The sequence below is a fragment of the Lipomyces chichibuensis genome (genome assembly GCF_038497645.1).
Source record: "Lipomyces chichibuensis strain CBS 12929 unplaced genomic scaffold V1513scaffold_33, whole genome shotgun sequence".
NCBI classification, from domain to species: Eukaryota; Fungi; Ascomycota; class Lipomycetes; order Lipomycetales; family Lipomycetaceae; genus Lipomyces; species Lipomyces chichibuensis.
Genome location: NW_027117485.1, coordinates 1 through 13,213, shown reverse-complemented (window position 1 = coordinate 13,213; position 13,213 = coordinate 1). Strand labels below are relative to the sequence as shown.

At 47.9% G+C, this 13,213-nt stretch overlaps 5 protein-coding genes across 5 annotated transcripts; 2 read left to right on the top strand and 3 right to left on the bottom strand.

Moving 5' to 3' along the window:
• Positions 1-1,988: 1,988 nt before the first annotated feature.
• On the bottom strand, positions 1,989-2,934 carry V1513DRAFT_465931 (uncharacterized protein; the record flags this gene model as incomplete). Its single annotated transcript, XM_066900058.1, has 4 exons — positions 1,989-2,445; positions 2,492-2,596; positions 2,646-2,792; positions 2,830-2,934. The coding sequence occupies 4 exons, from the start codon at positions 2,932-2,934 to the stop codon at positions 2,032-2,034; spliced, it is 771 nt and encodes a 256-aa protein (XP_066751913.1). The 3' UTR covers positions 1,989-2,031.
• Positions 2,935-3,562: 628 nt separating this feature from the next.
• On the bottom strand, positions 3,563-4,811 carry V1513DRAFT_403595 (uncharacterized protein). The gene is made up of 2 exons (XM_066895562.1): positions 4,565-4,811; positions 3,563-4,508 (listed from the first exon to the last, which is right to left on the bottom strand). Exons 1-2 carry the CDS (start codon positions 4,671-4,673, stop codon positions 3,739-3,741), a joined length of 879 nt encoding a protein of 292 aa, XP_066751912.1. The 5' UTR covers positions 4,674-4,811; the 3' UTR covers positions 3,563-3,738.
• Positions 4,812-4,852: 41 nt separating this feature from the next.
• On the top strand, positions 4,853-7,569 carry V1513DRAFT_449918 (P-loop containing nucleoside triphosphate hydrolase protein). Its single transcript, XM_066898745.1, has 4 exons — positions 4,853-5,937; positions 5,988-6,561; positions 6,619-7,138; positions 7,204-7,569. Exons 1-4 carry the CDS (start codon positions 5,098-5,100, stop codon positions 7,502-7,504), a joined length of 2,235 nt encoding a protein of 744 aa, XP_066751911.1. The 5' UTR covers positions 4,853-5,097; the 3' UTR covers positions 7,505-7,569.
• Positions 7,570-8,964: 1,395 nt separating this feature from the next.
• Positions 8,965-11,638, top strand: V1513DRAFT_449915 (uncharacterized protein). Its single transcript, XM_066898744.1, has one exon. The coding sequence runs from the start codon at positions 9,420-9,422 to the stop codon at positions 11,271-11,273; it is 1,854 nt and encodes a 617-aa protein (XP_066751910.1). The 5' UTR covers positions 8,965-9,419; the 3' UTR covers positions 11,274-11,638.
• V1513DRAFT_449914 (WD40-repeat-containing domain protein) lies at positions 11,580-13,213 on the bottom strand. The gene is made up of 4 exons (XM_066898743.1): positions 12,884-13,213; positions 12,742-12,774; positions 12,526-12,641; positions 11,580-12,467 (listed from the first exon to the last, which is right to left on the bottom strand). Exons 1-4 carry the CDS (start codon positions 12,884-12,886, stop codon positions 11,741-11,743), a joined length of 879 nt encoding a protein of 292 aa, XP_066751909.1. The 5' UTR covers positions 12,887-13,213; the 3' UTR covers positions 11,580-11,740.

Here is a 13,213-nt window from a genome sequence, read left to right as displayed (position 1 = left end):
TCTCGGCGATCATCGTACACTTTCGCAGGATATATCACCCGCTCGCGGCTCTTCATGTTGTGTATTCAGCCGTGGCTTCTTTCCCGTCTATGCGCCAGGTTGGAAATCGCAACGGCTTCCCAAACCTATTGACGTTGAGCTTTTTAAGGTTTTCGCTGGCAAATATATCGGAAAAGGTACGGCGGAGGATCGCTGACGGGGAATTCGTGAGGACGGAAGAGATGATGGTTGGCCCGTTGTGAAGTTCATTGGAGGAGATGGGAAGGGAACTATCAAGGGACCCTTAGTTCTTTTCTCCCTACTCCTTCCGACTCCTCGACCTAGCACCGCTCAGTGTCTCCATTCTCGGCCCAGGAAGCTGCTTCGATGTTTGCATATCGCTTCCCAGCGTACTCTGTCGGAACCGGAGGTATCTTCGTTCCAGGGGTAGGGTCGTCCCTGGCTGTGTCTGAGTTTAACAGGTTAAGGTTTCTGACAATTTGGTTCAGGGGGATCGATGAGGGGCTCGTCGGCGCCTCGGCAAGGGGTTATTGAAATTAAGGGTGTGTCTGGATTCCCAATTATTTTCCACTGAAAAAATAAGTGAAAAATAAGTGAAAAATAATTGCACTGTAAAAATAAGTGAAAAATAATTGAGGTAATCCAAACGCGGCGTCACTTATTTTTAAAAAAAAAGTAAGTGGAAAAAAATTGCCCATACAAAATAAATATAAGTAGCTCCGAGCTACTTTTTTTTATTTTTTTAGACCTTACGAACCAGCGAGCCTCCCCCCCCCCACCCCACCTCTACAACGTACATTCAGTACACTTCCACGTACGTCAAATGGATAGCGACAGCGATAGCGAGATCATCCGTCATGCAGCAATACTCTCTGCCCTGGGCGCAGTAATAGGGAAAACGCCCTGAAAAGACCCGTCTCCACTCCAACCCGCTTGCTGGTCAAGAATATATATGTCGACGACCTGCTTCACTGTGCGAACGAACAACGTATACACCGTGTCCTTCGTATGACGCCGCCGACATTATGCTTTGCGGGACTAGTGCTTAGTGCATACTCAACTCCGGAGCTCTAAAACACGGAAGTTATCTGTTGAAGAGAAACTCGTCATGTTCCTTTGGACCATGAGTGAGGGCGCGTCAAATAGAGTTGTACAGGAGAAATTCTCGCACTCTGGAGAGACTGTTAGCCGGTGCTTTCATGAAGTACTGGACCCTCTCCTTCAATTACATAAGGAGCCTGTCCGGCTACCCTGAGGAATCGACTCCCTAGCATCTCGAATTGCAGACGATCCAAAGTATGCAACCATATTTCGCAAACTGTCTTGGAGCACTTGATGGGACCCATATTCCTGCTTCTGTGCCAGCCGCTGATCAACTACGGTATCGGAACAGGAAAGGGGAACTATCCCAGAACGTCCTTGCCGTGTGCACCTTCGATATGGAGTTCACATATATTCTTGCAGGATAGGAGGGATCAGCCCATGACGGCTACGTTCTTCGAGATGCTCAATACAGACATGGTTTTCAGACACCGAAGGGCAAATACTGGCTTGGAGATGCCGGATACTCCAACTCCGAGACAGTATTAACGCCGTATCGGTCTGTCAGATATCATCTCAAAGAGCACTATAAGGCCCAGCAGAAACCGCAGAATGCAAAGGAGTTGTTCAACTTGAGGCATGCATCTTTACGTAATGTTATCGAGCGTATATTTGGAGTGCTGAAGAAGAAATACAAGGTCTTACGTGGCGCCGAATATTCTCTCGATACACAGGTTCGACTGCACAACTTCATTCGCCTTCAGGATGGTGAGGCTGCCGACGACTTGCTTGAATGTGAGCCTGAGAGACGTGAAAAGTGAGATATGCAGCCTGCAACTGCAATTCTTACTTCCGAAAGCTCCTGGAAATGGATAGGTTCAGGGATGAATTAGCTGAGAGGATGTGGAACGACTACCAGCGGTATTTGCGGAGTCATCAATGAGTTAGGGTCTATATATAAAATTGTAGTACATCAATTCAAACTATTCCTTAAGCTAAGCTATCTAGCGACACCTCCTCCTCCTGCTGCGGAAGTAGCTCTGTACCAATGGCGACCTCTAGCCACCGATCTCTCTTCTCATCAGCATTAAGCCTCGTAAATATACGGGCTTTGCTTTCAGATTCGAGGACATTAATTGCGTCAACAAACGCATCGATGCCTAGCCCAGCCTCATAGTCCCTATATAGGACATCAATTGCCGTCTCCTGTATTGTCGTTTTGTCCTGCTTTGCCTCACGAGAGCGGCGTAGTTCATCAACCATACTCGCAACAGCTTGCCCAATATCAATCTTCTTCATTGTTCGTGGCCTCTTTATATTATCCTCATTGTCGGACTCGTTGCGGTCAGACTGAGATCGAGAGGATGTTTGAACGTTGAATGGTAGGACTAACTTCCGAATTGGCTAGGGCGGGGTCAATATTCGGCACGGCCGGGCTATTTGAATGTACGGATAATGCCCCTTGTCCTGTTGCTTGGGCACCATCGAGTACCTCTCCAAGAATATTCCGGAAGTGGAGAACATTATTCTTATGCCATCGAATATTTTTATAGGTCTATATCGTTAGTAAAACTATCTGTATAGCTTTCCGGTTTGATAGATACAACCTTGGCTAGACCATTCCAAACACTCTTGTCAGCCTTGAACAACTCTTCTTGTTCATCCCATCCAAACCCTGACATTCCTGCCAAAATCTTCCAGTTCTTCCAAGCTTCCTTGAACCACGTCCATTTGTTGCGGCAAGAAGATTCCTCAACCACACCGTCACCCCTTGTAGACTCTCCTCACAGCTTCAAGAGCCAGAGCCCACTCGTCTGCCTTAAACGCACCCCCATCAGTTTGCTTGCCAAGTTGGAAGTCCTCATATAGTGTTTCCAGGAGTGCCTCGTGCATCTCATCGGTTCCACTTCAGTCTACCACCGTCGTTTTGGCTGTCGGTATTCGTCATAGCTTTTATCGGGTCGATAGCGGGTAAAAAAACTCTCTAGCTGTCCCTTCCTTGCACAGCCCTGCTCTCGGATATCGGTCGGATATCCTGGTAACTAATAATCCGACCGTGTGCTCTAACCATTTTTGGAATGTGAGACGGACAGTACTCGGCCGAAAGACCGCGGTGATAGAGTTAATGTATTAGGATATTGTGAACGCGTCGACGCCTTGAAAAACCAATTACAGCCCTCTAACTTTTCTTGTGAGGCTGGGGGAACCTAACCCAGAGAATTTCACGTGACAAATTAGTTGCAGGGGAACACCAAAAGCGCTAGTAATCTTTGCATATTATGCGGTGCTATCGTTGCAAATTATGGGTTTTTGGCGATGCTAGAAAATTTCCGATAGAGCTCGATCACCAGACATCTCGGAACGTATTGGGATGTTCTCATTGCGGCTTCTCAATCTGCACTGTAAAGCAGTAACGCCACGCCGTCGCAGAACAGCAGCGACTCCGCCATAGTGGCATGGTGACTTGTCATTATAGAGATACCATTGATAATGATTATTTTTCGTGATTGCCGTGAGGGAATTCAAGGTGAAGTTGTAATAACATTATGGTGCAAACACCAGTCAGATATAATATGATACAGTGAGTTGCTGTCGTAAAACCATACATTTGACAGACATAGAAGGATCACCGCTTATTGCACCGAACAAATGCAATATTAAATCCCGATTTCCACCAATTTTATCAATATATACACATTAAAATCTCGTCCCTCTATCGTACACAGCCAGGTCATCAAGTCTGCAAACTTTCCTCTTTTCTTTACTTAGCGCTCTTGATAATTCAAATATCAGCTTCTCCGTCCGTGCAATAAGTGCCGGTAACGCATCTGCACTAAAGTTCAGCTTTGAACTGGTGTTACTATTGCTACTTTCTACCGTATAGCTTGGAAGCGGAGATGCGGGCTCCTCGTCCGAATCAACGTCCCATATGGTGTCAACCTCGAAATCGAGATCATCGCTTACGCCCTGACCTTCATCGACTTCCCGACCCATCATAGCGTGATGATCACTTCCAATGCTCTGTGCATTTAGTGTTGTCAATTTGTGTAACATATCCCGTCCGACAGTCGAATGCAGTCTCTGTTCTACCTCAAGTTTGCTATCTTGTCGCGAGACGTCATCGCTCAAGTCACCACGTTCGTCGCGATTCTCCGCCAGTGCAACAATAGCTTCGGCCTCTTCCAATACTTGATCCGTCACATCCACGTTGCTACCATGCTCGTCTTCACATCGCGCACTGGAATTCAGCTGTGATCGACGATCTGAGACGAGACATAGTATGCTTTTCAGTTCCGAAGCTGCAGCCGCAAAGTCGCGAACATTGCGTAGGTGCAACCGGATCGAGTTCTGTGACTTTTCGATTTCGGACGGAATTCTAAGAGTCGGACGAGAGTGTATACTCGAATCTGCTGATGGTGTAGTCGATATGAAATCGTCGTCCCATGATTCGTGCTGCGTTGGTTTTGCTAGTGACAAGTTAACATCCGTCGTTCGACACTGAAACGGCATGCAGCAGCCCTACGTGATAGTACTATGACAGGCGCTATCCGCCCATCTTGCTTTTCATCTTGCAATTGTTGTAGTCGTCCGTTAGCTGTCCTCTCGTGCGTGCCCCCTTCGACCGAACTCATTGTCGGTCCTGCCACAACATGTAAATCGCCAACCGCAAAATAATAGACCACTGCTAAGAATAAGCAATTTCGATCCAATAATATATGTTGTCGACTCTTTGTTCTAAGTAGCAGTAGCTGATTTTGACGCGCGAGCGGCTTTTGTTTACAGTTGCAAAGAAGGCGCGCTGGGTTTGTGGTATTAACTCTAACTGGACGGCTAGCTTGAACGAGAACAAGAGCCGCATAAGCTTGCTGGCAGAATTGCTTTAAATGGCGTAATCACCGGGGAACTTGGTTGTTGCCCTATTTGGAAGTTTATGGTTTCCCGAATTTTTACGAGCGCATCGAAGGTCATCGAGCTCGCTCTCGCGAACACAATAAGTACGAGGACGCATTCTAATCGCTAGCATCTTACGAATTTAAATTTGATATCTGACAGAAGATGCCGTCGATAGCAGATCAAGTCCGTAAGGCTGCGCCAGCCATCGATACTGTCGTCTCCGAGTACTGCGCGGGTTACATGACCCACGTCTCTACTACAACTTCAGCCGTCGATTTACAAGCCGACGTCGAATTCGTCAGAGATTTACTCCTCAATGCTGGAGCCAGCTCACATGCAGTCACGACGTTATGTGAGAATTTACTTTCTGAGCTTGCGCCTTTGAAGGCGCAACAGTCGCTGTCGACGACTACGGCTAAGAAGTTGGATCAGGCTCTAGTTATCGGTTCGCAGAGGGAGAGCGCGTCGTCTGTCGGTTTGTTTGGTGGAAGCGTGGACATCGATTTAGTAGGTGGACGAAAGGTTGACTCGCGTGTCGATAAGAAGAAGCTTGAAAAAGCAGAACGCAAGATTCAAGCTAAGCTTGAGAAGCGAGCGATGAAGACCGTCGAATACGAGACTTCGAAACTGCTGAATGCACCTTCAGAGGAGGATTTCGATAAGTTTTTCATGGAAGTCAATCCTCTTATGCTTGGTGGTGCTGCACAAGGAAAGAGCAAAGATATCAAGATAGATAGCTTTGATTTATACGTAGGAGCAGGAAAACGGATATTGTCTGACACGATGCTGTCACTTGCGTATGGACACCGGTATGGTTTGATTGGACAGAACGGTATTGGCAAGTCTACGCTGTTGAGAGCATTGTCGAGACGTGAGCTGGCGGTTCCCAAGCATATCACAATTTTGCATGTTGAGCAGGAAGTTACAGGTGACGACACTGTGGCGTTACAGTCAGTCTTAGACGCGGATGTGTGGCGGAAGCGTTTGCTACTTGACCAAGAGGTGCGTCATCCATGATTCTTGATTGTCTACTTGTACTGATGACTTTTAAGAAAATTACGAAGCAGCTGGCAGACCTTGAAGCCAAGGCTGTCGAACTAGAAGGCGAACCCGAGGCCGAAGATGAACGCAAGGCAATCGAATCCGAACGCAGCGAACTTGACTCGATGCTTTCCGAAGTCCACGCTAAGCTATCCGAGATCGAGAGCGACAGGGCCGAATCACGCGCTGCCAGTATTCTCGCCGGTCTTGGGTTCTCGACTGCGCAGCAGATGAACCCGACAAAATCATTTTCCGGAGGTTGGCGTATGCGACTTGCGCTTGCGCGCGCGTTGTTCTGCAAGCCTGACTTGCTGTTGCTGGATGAGCCGTCTAATATGTTGGATGTTCCTTCAATTACGTACTTGTCGCATTACCTGCAGGGATATCCGTCCACCGTGTTGGTCGTGTCTCACGATCGTGCGTTTTTGAACGAGGTGGCGACGGATATTATTCATCAGCACTCTGAGCGATTGGATTATTACAAGAACTCGAACTTTGACATCTTTTACGCGACAAGAGAAGAGCGGCGGAAGAACCAGAAGCGGGAGTACGAGAACCAGATGGCCTACCGCAAGCATCTGCAAAGTACGTATACATAGCCCTGCTATATTTTCTCTGGATCGTAGCTAACTAGGGATACAGCTTTCATTGACAAGTTCAGGTATAACGCGGCCAAATCGCAGGAAGCGCAAAGTCGAATCAAGAAGCTCGAGAAACTCCCGATCTTGGAACCACCTGAAGAGGATCAGACTCTCACGTTCCGGTTCCCGGAAGTCGAGAAACTGTCACCGCCGATCATTCAGCTTGAGAACGCATCTTTTGCGTATAACACGAGTCGAACGATTATCTCGAACGTCGATATAGACGTGCAGTTGGATTCGAGAATCGCGCTCGTGGGCGCGAACGGATCGGGCAAAACCACGCTGCTGAAGGTCTTGACGGGGCAAGTGAACCCGACGTCTGGCATTGTTTCTCGGAATGCGCGGTTGCGGATTGGGTATTTTGCGCAGCACCATATTGACGCTATGGACTTGAACATGAGTGCTGTGTCGTGGATGGCGAAGAACTGGCCGGGCAAGAGCGAAGAGGAGTACCGACGGCATTTGGGCGCGTTTGGTATTACGGGCACTCTCGGCCTGCAGAAGATGCAACTATTGTCTGGGTAAGTCGATTAGTGGGATGCGTAGAGGACCGACCGTCACACGGAAATGCTAACTCAAATCGCAGAGGTCAGAAGTCACGGGTGGCATTCGCCTGCCTCGGGCTTAACAACCCACACATTCTAGTGCTTGATGAGCCAAGTAATCATCTTGATACTGCGGGTCTGGATGCTCTCGCGGAAGCGATTGATAAGTTCGAAGGCGGAGTGCTCATGGTCTCGCACGACGTTACGCTGATTTCGCGAACCTCAAAACAGTTGTGGGTATGTGAGGACGGCAAAGTGAGCAAGTTTCCTGGCACGATTGAGCAGTATAAGCAGGATATTTTGGCGAAAGCTGATGAAGCCGGTGTTGTGCAAAGACATTAGCGGTTGGCTGTTCAGGGGCGAAATGGCTCAGTTTAGCATATATTGTATAGAAATAGAACGTTTAGATGTCATATGTCTACAACATTACATACAACTCTACTTTGTACCAGCAGAGTTCGTGCCAAGTGCGGTCGCGTGGACAGGAAGGAAAGGGCACGAAAGCCAAGTCTGCGTAAAACATGCTGACAACATCTCTGCCGTGTTTAATATTGTAACAGCTGGGTCGCACACTAGGCTTCGAGTGATGCAGCTGCCTAGCAGCACTTGCTTAAAATGAAAAATTGCGGTAAGCAATGATGGGAATGTTGGAACGCAATCGATCAAACATCAGAGCTATCTCCGCATTCACGCATACCGTAATCAACGGCCGGAGACCAGATTGCATTAGAAACTAGTTCTACATGTGTCGGCCGCAAAACTCCGTGCCGAGCATCTCAAGGCTGAGTTGCAGCTAAAGGCGCTTTGGCTATCTACGTCGCCGTTGATGGAGCGGACCGCAAATGCAATTCACGATAGACGGACTGTCGGAGCACCGGACGGTTCACATATCCTATTAATGATCCGACAACACAGACGTAGACATTTTCAGACAGATAGACATATAACGATGACAAAACAGAATTTAGTAGCTAATGCCAGCTAGGTAAAGGTGTGTAATTGTCGCATTCAACTTCCGAGGTAGGAGTAAGTCTGATTACTTTTCCCGCAGGCGATCAGAGGCTCCGGGTTGAGTCTCAGTAAATATCATAGCTCATGCGATAAGCGTCGACGTCGTTAGGCAAGAACTTGGAATCAGCAAAAGTACAGACGATACCATTTCAAGCGACAGCGACAAGCGAGATGAATGTTGACAGAGTATCTGGAGACTAGTGCCGTGCGGACGGTGTTGGAGTTTCCCAAGAGGGATGGCAGGACGGAGCGAAAGAGTTCTTGAGGATGGCATGGACACATACCGGACGCTTGGACTTCAGCCAAACCCGGATTTGCAACATATTGCTTAAGGCAGAGCTACAGATCGCGCCGACATCCGCTCTCAGAAGGAAGATGACGCGGTTCTACGTTCCGCATGAACGAACGATAAAGAGATTTAGCGAAACACAGAGTATTAGTGCTTCTGGCTCCAAAAAATCATACGCCACCGGTGGTCCATCCTGCGGTCTTGGTCGGATTCATGCGGCTTGCGAACCAAAGAAGGCATGTCGGGCCTGCCGACGTTCCACAATTTTATCTTAAGGGGCTATGCCCGACTAGGCCTAGTTTGTTTTAACTAAACAGAACGGGTCAGACTGGTAATAGGTCATTTGGCCATGAATGGTGTTTGGTACGGGTCAGCAATAGAATAACGCGGGTCTGTACCCCTGACCAAAACAGTCCAAGAGGGTTAGGTGAAGACCCACTGGGGCCATGTCTTAACCTATATCTAAAGCCAACAAGTCAATGCGATAAGATAGATACCTGGCCCCTCTCAAACCTAGGTGCTTATGAACGATACTTCCTAAGAATACCGAGATTGTAGAACAATCAAATCATTGCTGTATAAATAATCTGATAGTCAAAAGTCTGGAGGATGACAAACGCGCAAATTGCAGTCGAGAACGGCAGCGGTTGTTCCGAACGTGGGGTGGTGGTGGACGGAGGTGCCTCTTTTGGGCAAAATTTCGATGAGAGGCCCATGAGCCACGACACGACACTGGCACGCATTCGACTGCTGAATGCGGGGCCTACGCCATACCAAATAACTTAACTTCTACTTTAACCTCTGCTTGAAAAACCGTCGTCGAGGCTAGTGGCAATTCAACTTTCGTTGGCACTTTTCTATCGTCACTCACCACTCGCCTTCGATTCACTAACTGCTCAAAATTCTCGTCAGCTATATCTTTACGGTCTTCACCTGAAATTAGCAGCATAATTTGTCATGCTGCTCAGTCTACCTAGCGAACTGCTTTTGCAGATTCTCATTGCGCTTGATCTTCCCGACGTCATCAACTTCTCGCTTCTTTGCAAGGAGGCACACACACTTGTGGCCCACAACGAAGCACTTTGGAGGGCCATCTTGCGGAAAAAGTTCGATCCCATTGTGTTCCGTCAGAGTGCCCTGCGAAGTCCACCGCGCTCGGTAACTGATATAACGGCCCAACAGCGATTACTTAGCGTTTCACATGAAGATCATCTGGCTCTCATCTATAACCTCCATGGTGGCATCGGTACTTCTGTCAGCCGATCTTCCTCTCCAGCCCTTTCACCAGCGGCCTCGACCACGTCCTCGTTGTTTTCGAGGAATAGAAAGCTTGCTGCCGCCTTTGATGAGATGAGACGCCGTTTCCGTCTGTTCCTACGTAACGGTCCTGCATCCCGGTCAAAATACGCTCACCCACAGTATCGTCTGCGATTGCGCGAACTAGTCGTCTCGTATTCTTTGCAACTACTTCGGGAGCATGAACACAACAACGTTAATGTTCTCGCGTCGTCCCAGTTGTTTTCCGCGATAATCTTCGACCAGTTACTACCAGGCACCATCCCTGCTCTTCAACTCGAGAGACTACCATCAGCAGCTGCGTATAGTCTCAAACCAAACCTATTTTCCTTGCAACAGCGTGTGGATATGCTGAGGTTAATTTTTAGCCAGCGACTAGCATGTTCGCCACTTCCGTACGACCTTAGGGAAATGCAAACTATAGCCTACGACTCGTCACGATTTCCTCTCTTTACCACCGACCCCTCCACTTCCACCAACCGCGCAGGTGCCCTTTCAATTGTCCGTAATCAACGTCCTCGAAGATTACCTGACTCAGCCTGGGCAGATATCGATATTATGTGTGACAGCACTGTTGTCCCACGTTTCGACGTATTACTTGCTATCGTAAACTTTTTCGTTTACAACTCAGATCGAAATGCAATGCTCAGGGAAGGATTTCTGCCGTTCTTTAATACGCCTCCAGACGCGGCAGATTTCAATTTCAAGGGCGGAAACACGTTTGATTTTCCTAGAGATTGGACTGGCATATACGGTTACCTAGCATTTTGGGACTTTGACTTGCTACGACGAGCTGCAGGCGCCGGTGCAACCGCGACTGCAGCGTCGCATATATCTCCAGTTGCTGATACGAGATTCACCCCAGCTACCGCTGCTCCAACTTCTGACTCGGCTGACGGAACCGAAATTAACCCTCCGGGAAGTAATTTGCCGCCAACTCCGTATCTCCATCCATCCATTGTGGCAGCCACGTCGTCGTCATCCTCATCGGTATCATCCTCTACCGAGCCGCCTTCATCGCCGCAGACGGTTCCGCAGACGGTTCCGCAGACGGTTCCGCAGACGGTTCCGCAGACGGTTCCGCAGTCAGAGAGCCCATTACCGTCCGTAGAGAATACGGGGAACAGTGCGCCGAGAGCAGCACGAGACGCGGCGACAGTAAAGTTGCAGGATCAGTTTGATGGCTTCCAGGTTATGGAGACAGACGTTCCTCCCATCCACGGTCCAGTCTCGTTCAGAGGCCGAGGGCACGACAGATTCGACTACGTCACATACGCGACATTGGCACCGTTCGATTCTTGCTACGGACTCTCTGGATTTGCGCGGTTCGGTATGCGAAAAGAATACGTCCGATCGGAATACCCTGCCGAGGAAGAAGATGAGGTTGTGTGGGAGTATAACGGCGTGTACGTCCCTGGACCAAAGATCATCCTCGGCCGTTGGCGAGACGGCAGCGATATATCGCAAACCAACGCAGTTGAGGGACCATTTATGTTCTTTGCCGATGAGTTATAGTTATCATTGTTGGATACTTTCGGGGTTCTACGTTTCTATCCTTTGGTTCTTTTTTTTTCGGGGTTAGTTAGGTTTTGAACAAATTGCTATTGCGTTGGTTGGTTATCAATATCGAGCATGTCTTATTTAGTTGGTATCAGATATTTGTATTTTATGTTTCAAGATGTATATCTTCTCCGTCATACTGTGGATAGGTTTTTGAAGGGTTTCTCATATACTTTAAAGGATTGCTTGCATAGTTGTTGTACATTATTATAGCGATGGGGCCACTATGACTCAAAATTGGGATGGACATTTGTCATAGGACGGAATATTGATTATTGCTTTTGTACATATTGTTTTAATACATGTGCATATGATATTCATTTGAACTTGAACGCGCATTTGAAATTACGATTTATCAGCAACTAGAACTACAAGTATAACGATTCTACCCTATACATAGCATTACACGTTCACACGGCGCATTATTCCTCAATAGCTCCACACTCCTCCCATTCACCTTTCAAATTCTCCTTCCACAGGGTAATCTTGTTATCTCCGCTGCTAACCGCTAAAACATTGCCAGACAACGACCAACTGACTCGCCAAACCGTCTCAGGGAATTTATCTCCGCCCGGCCTCTTCAAAACCTGTTTCTTCCACGGCGCGTTGTTTTGCTCCTGAGTCCATATGATGACTGTTTTGTCCTCTGATGCACTAGCGAGGTACGCTTTCGGCAAGAGGGACGGCGCCCAAGCGAGATCCCGCACCCAATCGGAGTGCCCTTCCAACACCGCTTCCTCGACGTAATTATTCGACGCAGAGTCATAAGTCCAGACTTTAATCAGCCCATCCGATCCGCCTGTCACGAACCGTCTCGTCGCAGTCCCCGACACTGCCCACACGGCGGCATATACAGCGCCGGAATGCGCATGGACGCTGACGGCAGACGTGTTTCCGTCGTCATTAAACTCAACAACCGAGACGCTGCCGTCGGACGACCCGCACACTAAGACGGCACCAAGCTCGGGAGGCGACCATTGCACGCTGTTGACCGACTCTGTGTGTGTCGCGTGCTGAGAAATGTTGGACCAAGTCTTGGTAGATTCGTCTTCGCGCCAGATGAGCACTTTGCCGTCGAACGAGCACGAGGCAAGGATTACGCCGAATTTAGGGTGCGCCCAGCTTACTTGCCAGACTGGACCTTCGTGACTATAATAGAAATTTGTTAAGACTTCATTGCATTGAGTGGAATTGGGACAATGCCTACCCTTGTAAGGTCTCGATTAGCTTGTGGTTGTCACCGTCTATTTCAAAAATCTTGATGGTCTTATCAGACGAGCATGTCGCCAGGCGCTTGCCGTAATAATCTAAAACCGCGTCGTGCTAGTAACTGTGTCAGTACTTCAGCAACTACAACCCATTGACGAGCGACGGGGGGGTGAGTAAATTCATGTTTTTTGACGATATGGAAGCCTAAACTTACAATCACGTCATTGTGCAAGCTTCCTATGGCTGCCTGTGTCGCATTTAGTCATTAGTAATCGTTCGTTCCCATATTTTGAATCTGCCCGATTCGAGCACGAGGATCATCCACTGAATATTTCCTCGAAACGGGTGACACGTACCATTGTAAATTATTTGTGCCTCCCTGTATGTATTATATATAAAAAAATAAATATCAATAAATACCCTCCTTCAAACTGTACAAAGAAAGAGAAGCCGAAAAGAGATAGTAGATCGTGTATATTCTGTTGAATTGAAAATGATGTTAGGTGTCCTTTGTGACTCGTGGATGGCAGGTGTCGACGATGCCATCTGACGGTTGTGGTTGAATTAGAGTTTCACACGTTAGCGATATTGGGTGTCTGAAATTATCTCAATACATGACGAAAACACGTCGAGATTGCATAGTGACGATGTTGTAATTCGCTATTGCTGTTATTTTAAAGATAAAT